General features: G+C 36.8%; 2 protein-coding genes across 2 annotated transcripts; both read left to right on the top strand.

The window, feature by feature from the left end:
* The first annotated feature begins 1373 nt into the window (after positions 1–1373).
* On the top strand, positions 1374–3002 carry LOC114357115 (uncharacterized). The gene has a single exon (XM_028310592.1). The coding sequence runs from the start codon at positions 1517–1519 to the stop codon at positions 2978–2980; it is 1464 nt and encodes a 487-aa protein (XP_028166393.1). The 5' UTR covers positions 1374–1516; the 3' UTR covers positions 2981–3002.
* A 10157-nt stretch (positions 3003–13159) lies between these two features.
* LOC114357424 (E3 SUMO-protein ligase KIAA1586-like) lies at positions 13160–15563 on the top strand. Its single transcript, XM_028311032.1, has 4 exons — positions 13160–13309; positions 13808–13975; positions 14165–15459; positions 15542–15563. The coding sequence occupies exons 1-4, from the start codon at positions 13271–13273 to the stop codon at positions 15561–15563; spliced, it is 1524 nt and encodes a 507-aa protein (XP_028166833.1). The 5' UTR covers positions 13160–13270.
* Positions 15564–16050: the final 487 nt, after the last annotated feature.

The raw sequence follows: 16050 nt of genomic DNA, 5'->3' as shown, positions 1-16050 counted from the left end.
ACATGACTTTATAAACAGAGAGCCTGTGCCTAATTTGTAGTGACCGACCGAATATTCGTTTTCGTTTTCGGCCATTTTCGGCCAAAAAATGGACATTCGGCCATATTTTCGTTTTCGGCCAAAAACCAGCCGAAGCTTCGGTCAAACCGAATATCAGAAATACGTGAATAAGATGGTGACGTTTATCGTTCCTATATCTTCGGGAGTGAATCTGGTGCACTCATGGTTCCAATCAGANACCGTAACATATACAATAGTAGTCTTTGGTCACGATGGTGATAGACGAGAATGAGGGTGTAGTTTTTGGACAATTTCACACAGCGCCAGCTAGCCCCAAAGTAAGCAACTTAATGCTTGTGTTATGGGTGCTAGCTTAACGGATATACTACTTATATACTTTTTTTTTTTAAATACATACATATTATACATAGTAACACCCAGACCCGTCACAGAAATTAAAATTCATCATTTCAATTTCTGCCCGGCCGGGAATCGAACCCGGGACCTCTCGGCATAGTAGTCCGTTCTGAACCACTACACCAAACGGCCGACNACGCCAAAACTACTGAACTGATTTTGTGTAAACTTAACAGTATTATTGTTTGTAACCTAGATTAACATACAGTCTATAATTTATGACAATCAGTGACAAACTAAATTTTAAGCGGGTGGAGCCGCTGGCAAAAGCTACTAAAAATACCTTCATTATTTGTGCAACATAAATCATACTGTTCATACATAATAATAATATAAACATACATTATCATATTCCATTATTTAACTTACATATTTTAGGGGTTACCTACGTCAGTGCGACAAACGTTACATCGAATTTTGTTTCTTCGAAAACCTTTCTGCGAAGTTATTATACTGCGACGCTTCATTATATCGACGTCATGTTACTGCGATGTTTCGTTACATCGAAAGACTTTACTGCGAACAATTTTTCTGCGATAATATCATACTGCGAAGCCTTGTTCAATTACACGTCTTGTTATGGTTACTTAGGGAAACTGATTTCAATGATCCTAACGTTAAAGTTTCTAGAATTTTTAACATGACTTTATAAACAGAGAGGAAAGGAATGGGAGAGGGATTGGATTTTTTTATTACGACCACCTTTACATACTTTTTATAAACCTTTACATACTTTTTGTACCATAGACCTATTAAGAAAAATAATAAACTCAGTGTCAAATGAGCATTTGTTTGTTTCACTCACATTCTTCCTACTAATATTATAAATGCGAAAGTTTGTATGGATGTCTGGATGTCTGGATGCTTGTTACTTTTTCACGCAAAAACTACTGAACGGATTTTGATGAAACTTTACAGTATTATTGTTTATAACCCAGAATAACATATAGGCTATAATTTATGACGATCTGTGACAAACTAAATTTCACGAGAGTGAAGCCGCAGACAAAGTTAGTGTTGTAATAATACTTATGCCAGGTGCTTGAGGTTTACTGTGAGGGTTCTATGACTTAAGTGGGTTGATGAAAAAATTGCTGAAATGAATGACTCAGTGATAATAGAAAAATCTAAACGCGGAAATGACATACTGATTAATAGTGGTTATGAGTTTTGTTTGAACAAAAATGTGAATGACAAATTTTATTGGTGCTGCGTGCACAAGCAAAGGAAGCAGTGTTCCAGTACTATGACAACCGAATTTTCTGAAGGTAATGGGCATTCCGTAGTTAAAGATATGACTGAACACTCTCACTCTCCTGACGCTTCATTATTGTCGTCAATATCATTTAAAAACAAGTTAAAACAAGACGCGGCTGCCACTTCGATAAAACCTGTACAGATAATTCAGGCTAATTTGGAAGCTGTACCAAGCACAAGTGCATCGAGCCTGCCAAATAAAAATGCCATGAGGCAAGTTATATATCGCGCTAGAAAAAAAAATAAACCTAAAGAACCGCTGACTTTAGATGATATTGATATACCATCTGAATATGTTTTCGTCGAAGGAGAACGGTTTTTGGCGCGTGACACGAAATATGGCGGAAAAAATCGCATGTTGTTATTTTGCACTAAGCAAAATATAAAAATACTTTCCGAGTCATTAGTTTGGTTGATGGACGGAACTTTTAAAACTTGTCCAGCCTTGTTTCGTCAGATCTATTCCATTCATGCTATAGTTGGACATGATGATAAAACCAAAAAGACAATACCGTTGGTTTACTGTCTATTGACCGATAAAACAGAAGAGAGCTATTTGGTTTTTATAAGAGAACTTAGATCATTTGCTGCAGAATATGAATATGAATTGAATCCACGCCATATTGTAACTGATTTCGAAATTGCAATCATAAACATAATCAGGATTGATTTCCCTGATGCTCATCATCAAGGTTGTTTATTCCACCTTGGTCAAAATGTGTGGAGGCAGATACAACGATCTGGGTTAGCTTCGCGCTATGGCAGTGATAGTGACTTTTCACTGAAATTGAGACATTTAATTGCTCTGGCCTATCTTCCGCCTGATGAAATCCCCGAAGCCTTCAAATCACTCAAGGAAAGCGTACTACCTGAAGAAGCTCGAAGCGTCACTGAGTGGTTTGAAACTTACTATGTTTTGGGAAAACTTGTGTCTCAACCCAGTAATAGTACATCAGTCTTCATTTCAAGATCTTCGCCAATGTTCCCCCCGCAATTGTGGTCTATAAATACGAACAATCACCTGCGATTGCCCAGAACCCAAAATAAAGTTGAGGCATGGCATCGTAGGTGGAACAGTCTGTTAAATAATAACCGACATGGCCTGTATGAAACCATTCGGGAATTGAAGAAGGAACAAACCACCACCAACCATGCAATTGAAAAAACCTTAGCTTGCATTCCGAAGACCCCGCCCCGAAAAAAAATTAAAGAACGTTCGCATGCACTTTTAAAATTAAGCGAAAAACGGCATACTATGGATTTACTTCAATTTTTAAGAGGTGTGGCAAACCATACTGAATTGTAAATAGGTAATTTGTTTGTGCAGAGCTATAACTTTTGTTTATCGTTTTTATGTTTTTAATGTTATGTAATTGTACGTGGTTGTACCTTTCATTCATTTGTTGTTGTTCATTTTTACGCAGTTGGGNAAACCTAAAGAACCGCTGACTTTAGATGATATTGATATACCATCTGAATATGTTTTCGTCGAAGGAGAACGGTTTTTGGCGCGTGACACGAAATATGGCGGAAAAAATCGCATGTTGTTATTTTGCACTAAGCAAAATATAAAAATACTTTCCGAGTCATTAGTTTGGTTGATGGACGGAACTTTTAAAACTTGTCCAGCCTTGTTTCGTCAGATCTATTCCATTCATGCTATAGTTGGACATGATGATAAAACCAAAAAGACAATACCGTTGGTTTACTGTCTATTGACCGATAAAACAGAAGAGAGCTATTTGGTTTTTATAAGAGAACTTAGATCATTTGCTGCAGAATATGAATATGAATTGAATCCACGCCATATTGTAACTGATTTCGAAATTGCAATCATAAACATAATCAGGATTGATTTCCCTGATGCTCATCATCAAGGTTGTTTATTCCACCTTGGTCAAAATGTGTGGAGGCAGATACAACGATCTGGGTTAGCTTCGCGCTATGGCAGTGATAGTGACTTTTCACTGAAATTGAGACATTTAATTGCTCTGGCCTATCTTCCGCCTGATGAAATCCCCGAAGCCTTCAAATCACTCAAGGAAAGCGTACTACCTGAAGAAGCTCGAAGCGTCACTGAGTGGTTTGAAACTTACTATGTTTTGGGAAAACTTGTGTCTCAACCCAGTAATAGTACATCAGTCTTCATTTCAAGATCTTCGCCAATGTTCCCCCCGCAATTGTGGTCTATAAATACGAACAATCACCTGCGATTGCCCAGAACCCAAAATAAAGTTGAGGCATGGCATCGTAGGTGGAACAGTCTGTTAAATAATAACCGACATGGCCTGTATGAAACCATTCGGGAATTGAAGAAGGAACAAACCACCACCAACCATGCAATTGAAAAAACCTTAGCTTGCATTCCGAAGACCCCGCCCCGAAAAAAAATTAAAGAACGTTCGCATGCACTTTTAAAATTAAGCGAAAAACGGCATACTATGGATTTACTTCAATTTTTAAGAGGTGTGGCAAACCATACTGAATTGTAAATAGGTAATTTGTTTGTGCAGAGCTATAACTTTTGTTTATCGTTTTTATGTTTTTAATGTTATGTAATTGTACGTGGTTGTACCTTTCATTCATTTGTTGTTGTTCATTTTTACGCAGTTGGGTTTTTTGTTTATTCAATAAATATTTTTTTATCTTTTAGTTCATTTTTACGCATTTGTGTTTTTTGTTATTTCAATAATATTTGTATTTTAATCTTTTTAAAGTCTGTTCGCCGAGAGTTAATAAAAAAAAATGTCAGAGGTTCTAAACTCATTATAAATTGCGGCCCGCTAATTATTTTTGTCGATATAATGAAAAAGTTGGTAGATTATTTGACCTGGCCTTTTTTTTGGCCTGTATTCTCGGCTCGGTTACAATTTAATTTTGGACTACCATTTATAAGAATGTTCTAAAAATACCGATTATCTACCAAAATAAAACATTCTACAAAAGTATTGAGTATTGAGTATTGAGCCTCAAATCTACCAAAAAAGTAGAAATCTACTAAAAGTGGTCACGCTGTGGCCGCCGCCGCCCGCCGTACCATGGTACTCAGTGCGCGTTGTGACATACAAAATGCGATACTTAAGCGACAGTCGCTATTGCAAGACATTTCATAATATTTATCAACTCTCGGCGAACCGACTTTAGTTAAATAACATAAATTTTTGTAAGCTACTTAAAAAGCCCTTTATTTTGATCCCCCCCCCCTCCTACTAGATAGGTTTTGAGAAAATTACTTTTGTTTTGAGAAATAGTATCGCGATCGTCCCGCTCCGCCGCCCGTTTCGTGCGCGTTACCATATTATACTGTCCAGTCAATGCGTGTGCATCGCCGCCGCTCCGCCGTCGCATCACCTCGCCATCGCTCGGCGTGGTTCGGCTGTCGCCAGTTTCGTGCCCGCAGTTTCACTCTCACGATTAAGACGAATCTAACAACACCACTCACACTAAAATCGGTCAAGCCGTTTAGGGTGTAGGCCATGCCCAAGAAATATACATACACTAAGCGGCCGCCCGCGACATCGTACGCGTGGATCCCGTTTTACCCCCTTCATCTATCTTACGCGGNTTATGTTTGTAATGTTATGTAATTGTACGTGGTTGTACCTTTCGTTTGTCATTACTTAATCCATAAAGTTTCCATACTAATATTATAAATGGGAAAGTAACTCTGTCTGTCTGTTTGTCTCACTTTCACGTCAAAACTACTGAACCGATTTGAATGAAATGGCAATGCCAGATTTTGTATGGAAAGTGGCGTCTTTTTTTTTTCGCGCGGCCATCGACCAATCTTTGTGTTTTTCGATTACAAAATAGTGTAATAAACCAAACTTACTATGGCATGTATACCTCTAAACTCAGTCTGAACTGAGTCACGAGTATTAGAAGTTTGATGATTTTCATACTAGATTTGCTTTTTGTGCGCAAGTTTTGTAAGAAAATGCAACAAAATATTGCGCTATTTTTTTATTGCGCTGATTCTGCTCCATACTGATGTCTGGAGCCTTTAATGGATGGTATTGTTTGTTTACACATACAATATCACTATTTTGTTGCAATTTCTTACAAAACTTTGCGCGAAAAAAGCAAATCTAGTATGAAAATCATCAAACTTCTAATGCTCGTAACTCAGTTCAGACTGAGTTTAGAGGTATACATGTCATAGTAAGTTTGGTTTATTACACTATTTTGTAATCAAAAAACAAAGTTTGGTCGATGGCCGCGCGGAAAAAAAAAGACGCCAATTTCCGGCATTGTCTTTTGGTACACAGACAGTCCAGATTCTGAGAAAGGACAAAAGCTATTTTTAATGCGAAAAAGAGGTTATAAGGGGTTGAAGGGGGGATGAAAGGTTAAATGAAGCAATTAGAATGTTGAAACATATTTTTAAGGCTTTTGATTAGACATAAATAAAAATGTCATTTAAAGTTTCTAAGAATGTTACCCTAAGCCCTAAAGGGAGTAATACAATTAAGGGATGAAAGTTTGGGTGGAAATTCTTCACTTTTGAAGCTAGAACGATACGTACTTTTTCTATTTTTTTCGATAGGGATACTCCCGATGTGATCCCACTGTCACCAAGTCAGAGTCTGATGATGGAATCCTAGGGAAATTGCGGCAAACCCTCTAATGTTATGGTATGTTAAATATTCAAGCATCTGAAATTCATCATTTCATGTTGAGCTGATGATTTATTGTTAATTTATCTAAATAATATGTTTTAGTTTTCTTTAAATACATAGCTTATTTAAGTATTTACGCACGTGTGTCTTATCTGTAAAATAATTAGACTAAATTATTAAAACTGCCTGCCCAAAGTCATTATTCCACGCGGACGAACACAGCTAGTCAAAAATAAAAAAGGAAAAATTTATCTATGTTAAGGAGTTTTTTATTTATACTAGCTGACCCGGCGAACTTCGTATCGTTCGAATTTGCGTAAAAATGAAATGCAGTCGGAGGCATCAAATACATCACCAACAACAAAATTTGTCATTGATGCCTCCGACTGCATTTGTGAACACTAAGTTGTCTTGTTTTTATCTTTTTTTTAGTTCATTTTTACGCAGTTGGGTTTTTTGTTTCTTCAATAAATATTTTTTTATCTTTTTAGTTCATTTTTACGCATTTGTGTTTTTTGTTATTTCAATAATATTTGTATTTTAATCTTTTTAAAGTCTGTTCGCCGAGAGTTAATAAAAAAAAAATATCAGAGGTTCTAAACTCATTATAAATTGCGGCCCGCTAATTATTTTTGTCGATATAATGAAAAAGTTGGTAGATTATTTGACCTGGCCTTTTTTTGGCCTGTATTCTCGGCTCGGTTACAATTTAATTTTGGACTACCATTTATAAGAATGTTCTAAAAATACCGATTATCTATCAAAATCTACTAAACGATTACGCACTACTAAATCATCGTTCTCTTTGCCTCAAATCTACCAAAAAAGTAGAAATCTACTAAAAGTGGTCACGCTGTGGCCGCCGCCGCCCGCCGTACCATGGTACTCAGTGCGCGTTGTGACAAACGACGCCCGCCATACAGAATGCGATACTTAAGCGACAGTCGCTATTGCAAGACATTTCATAATATTTATCAACTCTCGGCGAACCGACTTTAGTTAAATAACATAAATTTTTGTAAGCTACTTAAAAAGCCCTTTATTATTTTGATCCCCCCCCCCCTCCTACTAGATAGGTTTTGAGAAAATTACTTTTGTTTTGAGAAATAGTATCGCGATCGTCCCGCTCCGCCGCCCGTTTCGTGCGCGTTACCATATTATACTGTCCAGTCAATGCGTGTGCATCGCCGCCGCTCCGCCGTCGCATCACCTCGCCATCGCTCGGCGTGGTTCGGCTGTCGCCAGTTTCGTGCCCGCAGTTTCACTCTCACGATTAAGACGAATCTAACAACACCACTCACACTAAAATCGGTCAAGCCGTTTAGGGTGTAGGCCATGCCCAAGAAATATACATACACTAAGCGGCCGCCCGCGACATCGTACGCGTGGATCCCGTTTTACCCCCTTCATCTATCTTACGCGGTTTAGATTTTTTCATACAAATGTTTTTTCCCGCTAACTCCTGTTTCGTGGGAATTTTGGGAATTCCTTTCTTAGTGCACCTCTACGGTACCTAAGCTACGACCCTTCCAAATTTCAAGTGCCTACGTTTAGCCGTTTAGGCTATGCGTTGGTATGTCAGTCAGTTAGTCAGTTTCTCCTTTTATATATTTAGAAGATTAGATACATACACTCGAAAAACATAACCCTCCTTCTGGCGTAGGCAGGTAAAAAATCTTAGGTATCGTTTTGAAAAAGAAAATCAATGTACCTACCTACATAATTTACACAGAAAGTTACGCAAGGCTTCGCAGTATGATATTATCGCAGTAAAATCTTTCGCAGTAAAGTTTTTCGATGTAACGTAACATCGCAGTAACAAGGTTTTCGAAGAAACAAAATTCGATGTAACGTTAATTGTCGCACTCACGTAGGTAACCCATTCGAGACACATAATGACTCAGCTTCAAGAATTTACAAGTTTTTGACTAAAACAAGCTGAGATAAGGATAATCTAAAACTTATGTATGTCTGGATGTCATGACTCATGATGTCTGGTTGTCGGGATGTTTGACCACCTAAATGAAACGTTTTCATCGATACCTATAGATATAGAGACCAACGCCTCTAACGTCTACGGCATCTTCCAAATAAACCACATAAATGGGGATACAAGCTCTTCGTTTTGTGCAGTCTCATGGGGTACGCATAACGTTTCGAAATTTATTCTGGGCAAGATAGCAAGAAAGATAAACCAGCAGCTGAACCGGACTTAGGTAGGAGTAACGAACAATGTGGTTTTACGCTTGGCGAGGATGAGAAATCACATTGTATTTTTTTATAATTTCTAAACTTCCTTGCGTCTCGTGTATATTACCTGACAAAATAGGGGATTCACTGCGTCAGCACTGTCTAGCAAAACAGACTTCCAAACTGTCGTCTACCAGACAAGGACTTAATGAAAGCATCAGTCCCTAGAGGAACACACGCGAGGAAAGGACGGCGCAGTTAAACGGTGTTGATTTTTCAGCAACTGTATGGAAGGACAATAAGGTAGTAGTAACGCAAATTACATAGGCTCTCAACCAATGGGAAAAGTCGTGCGTTTCGACAAGAAACAGAAACGTAAGGTAAAAGTGCCTTGTCCCAAAATTGTACAGGAGTACAATATGCATATGGGCGGAGTGGACCTTATGGATATCTTCCGCCCTGTATATAGAACTTACATCGTATTTTTGCCGTTATTTTTGCAGTTTACAACACAGGCTGCGAGGCGCGTCGTTACATTCCCACTACACGGAAAAAAAGATTTCCTACAATACTACAAGAACGTTTAGTTAAAAAAAACTGTTGCATTCACGAAAATCGGGTTCAGATAAATAAAAATAGCGTATCATGAAATAAGTGACTTTTAAACATATGCCTATGATTCTACATAGTTAAACAGGATTTTGTAATTCATTCTACCAAACGATGATTATATTTAACAATGTTTATGCCTTATAAATATTCGGTTAAAAAAGATTATGCCAAGTGAGTTATGCCAAATGAGTTTCTGCGTAGCAAGATTCTGCCAGATAGAGGGGAGCCTTTATAAATTTATGCAAGATTTTCCTATTCTTTGTTTCAATTCATTTTTAAATGACTCCGATACTTCGTCCTGTAGATTGTGGCGAAAGTCTTTTCACTGTCTTGAAGAAAGGCGTACCTAAACCTTTGCAATGTGATGACTGAAGTCTGTTGTTGATGATGATGGTACCTTCATTCTATTTCGTAATGGTTACAGTAAAAATTTCCAAATTGCGTTGTTGTGGTATGAAAAGGGGGGGCCCGAAACGAGCTGTGCCTAGGGGCCCCGAGATGGTTAATCCGGCCCTGCAAAAGCCATGCTTAGGCGAAATATTGACGTTAGTCTTGGTTTAGTTAATGGTTCTATCGGTATAGTGCAAAGAGTAAAGGTTTATCCGGATAATACAAAAAACATTAAGAAAAATAGGTACATTACATTTAATAACGAACATGTTTACGAACTTTGTCCAGTTAAAACTAAATTTGAAATTATTAATAGAGCTTATGTTCATCGCGAACAGTTTCCCATATGTATAGCCTATACATAAAAGTCAAGGACTAAGTCTACATAATGCACTGATGGATATCGGTTCTGCAGTATTCACATCCGGTCAAGCATACGTGGCACTTTCGAGAGTTACAACTCTGGGCGGTTTACATCTAATTAATGTCGACTTTGGAAGTGTTAAAGCGCAGGAATCCTCAATTTGTGAATACAACAAACTAAGAAGCATTTATAAATATTGGCTCTTAGAAAAACTGTAGCTGAAGCTCAAGAAGTAGTACCGGAAAAGAGAAAACGGAAGGCTACCTACAAAAATAAGAAAAGTTCATAAGTCAGAGAGAGGGCTTTAAGAAAATTCGTTGCTGGTAGATATACAAACATATATACAATAAGTAGAAGGTACCGAAAAGGAAAAAAGTAGAACTGTCTACAAAATACAAAAAGAAATAAGATCCCATCAAAAACAATACTTGTCTAAAAAAACCTAGTCTCGCAACTCAGTTGTTCTACGGTAAAAAGTTGTGAGATCCATGCAATTGGCCATCGCACTAAATAATTTAATTTACACGTGTTTTCATGCGATGGCCGAGTCTCAATATATTTATATAAAACGTTAAAGATTTTTAATATTGATATACGTCACTATAAGATGCTGTTAATTATTACGTAACAACTTAATGCTTCGAGTACGGAGATTCCAGACACAATTGATTTTCAATTGTTATGGACCACGATCGTGGTCTTAGGGACTGGACGTATTAAGACAGAAAGTAGCTTAAGTAGAGACTGAATAAATTAATAACCGACTTGGTATTACATGGATCTCACAACTTTTTACCGTAGAACAACTGAGTTGCGAGACTTGATAAAGTATTGTTTTTGATGGGATTTGCAAGCATTCAAGAAGACAAATATTACACACTGGCCACATTATTAGATCCCAGATTCCGACTGAATTTCTTTTCTACCGAAAATATTGAATCAATTAAGTCAGCATTTTTAGAGAACATATCTGCGGTGGACTGCAGTGGACTGTATGCGTTTATGTGTGTTCGAGAGCGCTGACCGGACGATGATGACTGCCGTTGATAGCTTGCCCTTACTATGTCAGGCGTAAGTGCTACTTGCAGGTATAAAACCACTATTTCACTTGCTGAGAGTTCTCGCGTTTATTATTCGCTTCCTTTTCTCAGTTCTTGCTTCTTCAGATCACTTGTTGCTTGGAGCACTTGTTCTTTGAACTAAACTTCGAACTAAACTTACAATTAACTCAACTGTCGCCCGGAGCGCCTTGCTCCGTATTTATAGGACCCCGGGCTATATCCATCCCTTTCTCTCCCGATATTCCTGTCTCTGTCTCTCATGTTCTGGAATGTTCGTAGCGAGAGGTCCGATGTTGCCGTCCCGTTTCTTTTTCTCTCGAATATTCCAGAAGTGTGTGGAAGAGTAATTGATGTGCAAGCGAAATGACAGATAATGTGAGAAAGAGATGTAATGTTATTTATATCTAATCGACTCTAATTGATTATTTTACAACATTTTCTAACTGTTAACGTTCCTAATTAATTCTAATTAATAAATTCGTCATTAGCGTATTTCCTTGGTCGACGTCGCTAACAATATCAGGAAGAGTGATGATAGCAGCAGCGATGAAGAAGAAATACCACCATTACAAAATATGACAAATGTGGGCACTTGCGAATCTCACGATTCTCATTCAGCATTTTGGAGTTGTTACGAAGAGTTAGCGTCTACTAAGCAGTCAACGATATCTGAAGAAAGTCAAAGTCCTAAAAGCTTCAGAATTACAAAAATATTTGAATCAGACTTTATTACAACGCAGTATGAGTCCTTTTAAATGGTGGGCAAAAAATCAAGGAAAGTATGAGCTCTTGGCTGTTTTAGCCAGAACTTTTTTAACTTCTCCAGCAACCACTGTATACAGTGAACGGTTATTCTTCGAAGCAGGCAATGTATATGAAGAGAAACGAAATATTTTGTTGCGTCACAGGGCTGAGAGCCTAATACTTTTACATCATAATTTACCACTCTTAAATTCTAAATTTTAAAAATGAAATAAGTATGTTAAAGTGAAAGTTAAAGGATATAATACACTGGTCATAAAAAAAATCGACCCTCCNTCGACTTCTGCGACAAGCACTTTCAAACGTATGCATCCCCATACTTTCCACCAATATTGGCACCATTTAAATGCCTAGTTCTAAACTTCATTTCATTAAGGTAAAGGTTTTTACCCCAAAAATGTGTCTGTAGAAGAATCCAGTCACTTTTTAAAAAATAGGTAGTTACGCTTGAGCCAACTTTTATGGCTATAAAACTGTTAAGTTGGGATTAATCGCTATTCATCTGTTAAAGAGGGCACGTGAGATCATTATTTGGTTTTATAACCATAAAAATTGGTCTAATTGATCCCAGAGGTGAGCCCAAAGTGAGGTCTTTTTTCAAGTCACATTTATTGTACATATATGTTAATCGTTTATTAAGAAATTAAATGTGTTTTTCTTTAAGGATATTTATCTGAACATCTAAGATTTTGTCGCGTTCCTTTCGAAGTAATATCAAGTCCTTTTTTATTAAATGCTACCATAAGATACCATTTAAACAAGTCAAATAACGAAATATGCAAACAAATTGCCCAAAATATCTATGTTGACAATCTAGTGACTGGGTCCAGTAGTGTTGCAGATAGTTTTAACTTGTATCAAACAGCTAAACAATCTTTCAAAGATTTATCAATGAATATCCGGGAGAGGAATTCTAATTCATATGATTTCATACAAAAACTTCCCCAAGAAGATCAGGATAAGAGAGAGATTATTAAATTACTTGGTATTGAATGGAATACTAAAACCGATGATTTGCGACTAAAACCCAATTTTACGAAACTAGCAAGAACATTCATACAAAACGCGGAGTATTGAAGGTGACTGCTTCTATTTACGACCCTTGTGGTTTCATGGCTCCAACTGTCTTGCCTGCAAAAGTATTTCTTCAAGAGCTATGGAAGCAAAATATAAAGTGGGACGAAGAGTTGTCACCTGAAATGACAGGCAATAACACTTGATTTAGACAAAATACATACTTTGAGTATTCCGAGTTTATATTGCAGAATGCAAACGGAACAGTCCGAACCTGACTTTCCGCAACAGTACTACACCGAGCTGCATTGTCGGACTCGGAATACTGTAGAGAGATGCATAGGGGTTCTCAAATCGCGCTGGCGATGTCTATTAGTCGATAGAAAATTATATTACCACCCTAACAGCTGGGTTAATCACAAATTCGTGTGTAGTTTTACACAATTAGACAAAATACATACTTTGAGTANCAATTTCCTTACTGTTGGTACTACTTGTTCTATGGTGGTTGGTACGGTGATCCATTCAAATAAATAATCACAGCTAGAAATATTTATTGCGACGGTTGTTTAATGTGAAAAGAAATGGATCGGTGGCTAATAAATACTGCTGCTAAAAAATCGGTAAGTTTGTGCTTCCATTTTTATATTAATCAGTATATAATTTAGTGCACAATGAAAATCTAGGTTAGAATGTTATGAAAAATATCTAGGTTATGTTATGAAAAAACTGTTTTTTTATGTCCAAGCTGATTGGTAGGCAAAGATTTGTACTACCATTCACCCCACAGGAGCCTTATTCTCGGATTTTCGATATTAAAAAACATGGCGGATATCGAATGAAACTCCATACAAAAAAAACTGTTTTCATGCGATATATATCGCAATTTAAGAAATATCACGGGCCGAGAATTAGGCTCCAGGTGAGTTAAAAATTTTTTTAATTAAAAAAGTTTAATTCCTTCGATCATTGTTAAGATAAGATTGAAGTGCTAAGAATGTTGCCAACTGGTTTTTTGATTTGAGTCGGGGAAAAATTTTAAATAAATTTTTGCCTGACATTGCTACAGGAATTTAAATTTGAGTGAATGGCGATTGCTAAACCTATCAATAATTTTTCAGAATGAAGAAAAGATTCCTCTGAGCTCATCCGAAAGACCCGGCACTAGTACATGCTCTTATGAACTTCAACCCGGAACGAGTTTTCAGTCCATTAGTTATGTCGAGGATCAGAAAGAACAATTAGATCCTCAAACTTCGTCAGTAATGGAAATCGAAAATGAAAAATCGGTAATTGTCATGTTACTTAATATAATCAAGTTACTTTTGCTTGGGTTATTATATACTTAAATTATAGGATCGCCTCGCCGGACAATCGCCGAGATTTTTAAAATATTCATATTTTTCCATATTCTGTAATAAATCACCTTTATAAATGAGTTTTCTAAAATTTGCTCATTACCTTCTTGTATTTTGTAGGTTGATAACTGTACTGAAGACGAAGAAGAGGGATACAATACTGAAAATGAAAAAAAGCAGTTCAAGCAGATTGGTAGTTCAAAATCTATGGCAAAAGGTAGGAAAAAGATATTTAAGAAGAAGTTTCAGCATGATTGGCTTAAGCAACCTGAGTTCAAAGCATGGTTATTAAATGGGAATAAGGATGATAATGCAATTTGTAAGGTGTGCAATGTGGTTATGAAGGCGGGAAAATCAGAGCTTAAAAAGCATGGTGATGGAAAAGCTCATAAAAAAAATATGGAGGCGTGGCTACAGAGTAATATTAATCAACCTAGTATTACAACATTCGTTACAGAAAATACAAAGCTGAAAAATACCGAAGCTGCCATTTGTTCTTATATCGTCGAAAACAATCTTCCTATTTCATCAATTGAACCTTTAATTGAATTGATTAAATCTTTACCAGAGAAGGCAATCACATCGCAAATCTCTTTAGCGAAACAAAAAGCCACTAATGTCATTAGGAATGGATTGCGCCCATTTTTTAATAATAAACTTATTAATGAACTGAACAATCATTTGTTTTCCGTTTATATTGACGAAACAACTGATGTAAGCGTCACAAAGCAACTAGCGATACTAGTCAGCTACTGCCATAATTTTATAACAAAAGTAGATGTGATCGACGTAGTAGATTGCCCTGACGGGACCGCTGTGGGTTTGTACACACAAATGATTAACACGCTAAAAGAAAATAATGTACCTCTGCAAAACTGGATAGGCTTTTGTTCTGATACAACTGCAGTCATGATGGGACAGCATAACTCTGTGTCTCAACTAATCAAACTAAATTATCCTCAAGTATTCGTGTCAAAATGCTCTTGCCATATGATACATCTGGTGGCAAGTAAGGCATGCACTAAGTTAAGCAACTCTTTAGAAGATTTGTGCCGCAATGTATACAATCATTTTGGGAGGAGTCCTAAAAATTCTGCTGCTTTCAAAGAATTTCAAAGCTTCCATGAAGTCAAACCTCACAAGATTTTGAGAGCTTGTCAAACCAGGTGGTTGTCACTTCAAGCATGCGTGCGAAGAATTTTAGAACAGTGGGAGCCATTGAAGAGTTACTGGAGAATATTAAACTACGAAGATCCAACACATGCAAACTGTCACACTCTCCAAACCTTGGAGAACCCTTTGATAAAGAGCCAAATGCATTTTGTAGACTACGCTCTTGGAATTTTTAATGATTTTAATTGCATGTTTCAAGCTGATTATCCTAAGTTCTCAGAATTGAAGACTCAAACTGAGGAGTTAATCAAAACATTGGCATTAAATTTCATGAACAGAAATTATGTTAAGCAAATCCCTGCTAACCAAATCAATCCTCATCAGACAGAAGAACATCTTGAATTAAAACATATTTATTTAGGTGTAGATGCGATCTGTTTATTAACAGAGATCGAAAAGAAAGAAGAGAGTGAAATTCAGAAAATTTTTCAGTCAGCAAAATTGTTTTATATTGAAGCGATCGTACAAATCAAGAAACGATTTGTATTTGAAGATGTGCACAATGATTCGTCTTTTTTAAACCCGAAAAATGCCATTGATTTGCACCCTACATCATTGTACAAAATCGCGAAAAAATACATTCCATCGCACATTGCTGTAGATTTAACAGAGCTGGACAAGGAATGGAGAAATCAAAGTCTCCTGTCCGATATGGATTGTAATGATTCCATAGATACGGTAAGCTATTGGAAAAAAATTTTTGAAAAAAAAAATGTTGACAGCAGATGTAAATTCGTTCAACTGCCAATTTTAGTGAACTATTTCATGTCGTTGCCTTTTTCGAATGCTGCTGTTGAACGATTATTTAGTGATCTAAAAAATATCAAAACAGA

Source organism: Ostrinia furnacalis, unplaced genomic scaffold, assembly GCF_004193835.3.
Source record: "Ostrinia furnacalis isolate ACB-3 unplaced genomic scaffold, ASM419383v2 OfSCF0216, whole genome shotgun sequence".
In the NCBI taxonomy this organism is placed as follows: domain Eukaryota; kingdom Metazoa; phylum Arthropoda; class Insecta; order Lepidoptera; family Crambidae; genus Ostrinia; species Ostrinia furnacalis.
This window is presented reverse-complemented; position numbering and strand designations above follow the sequence as displayed.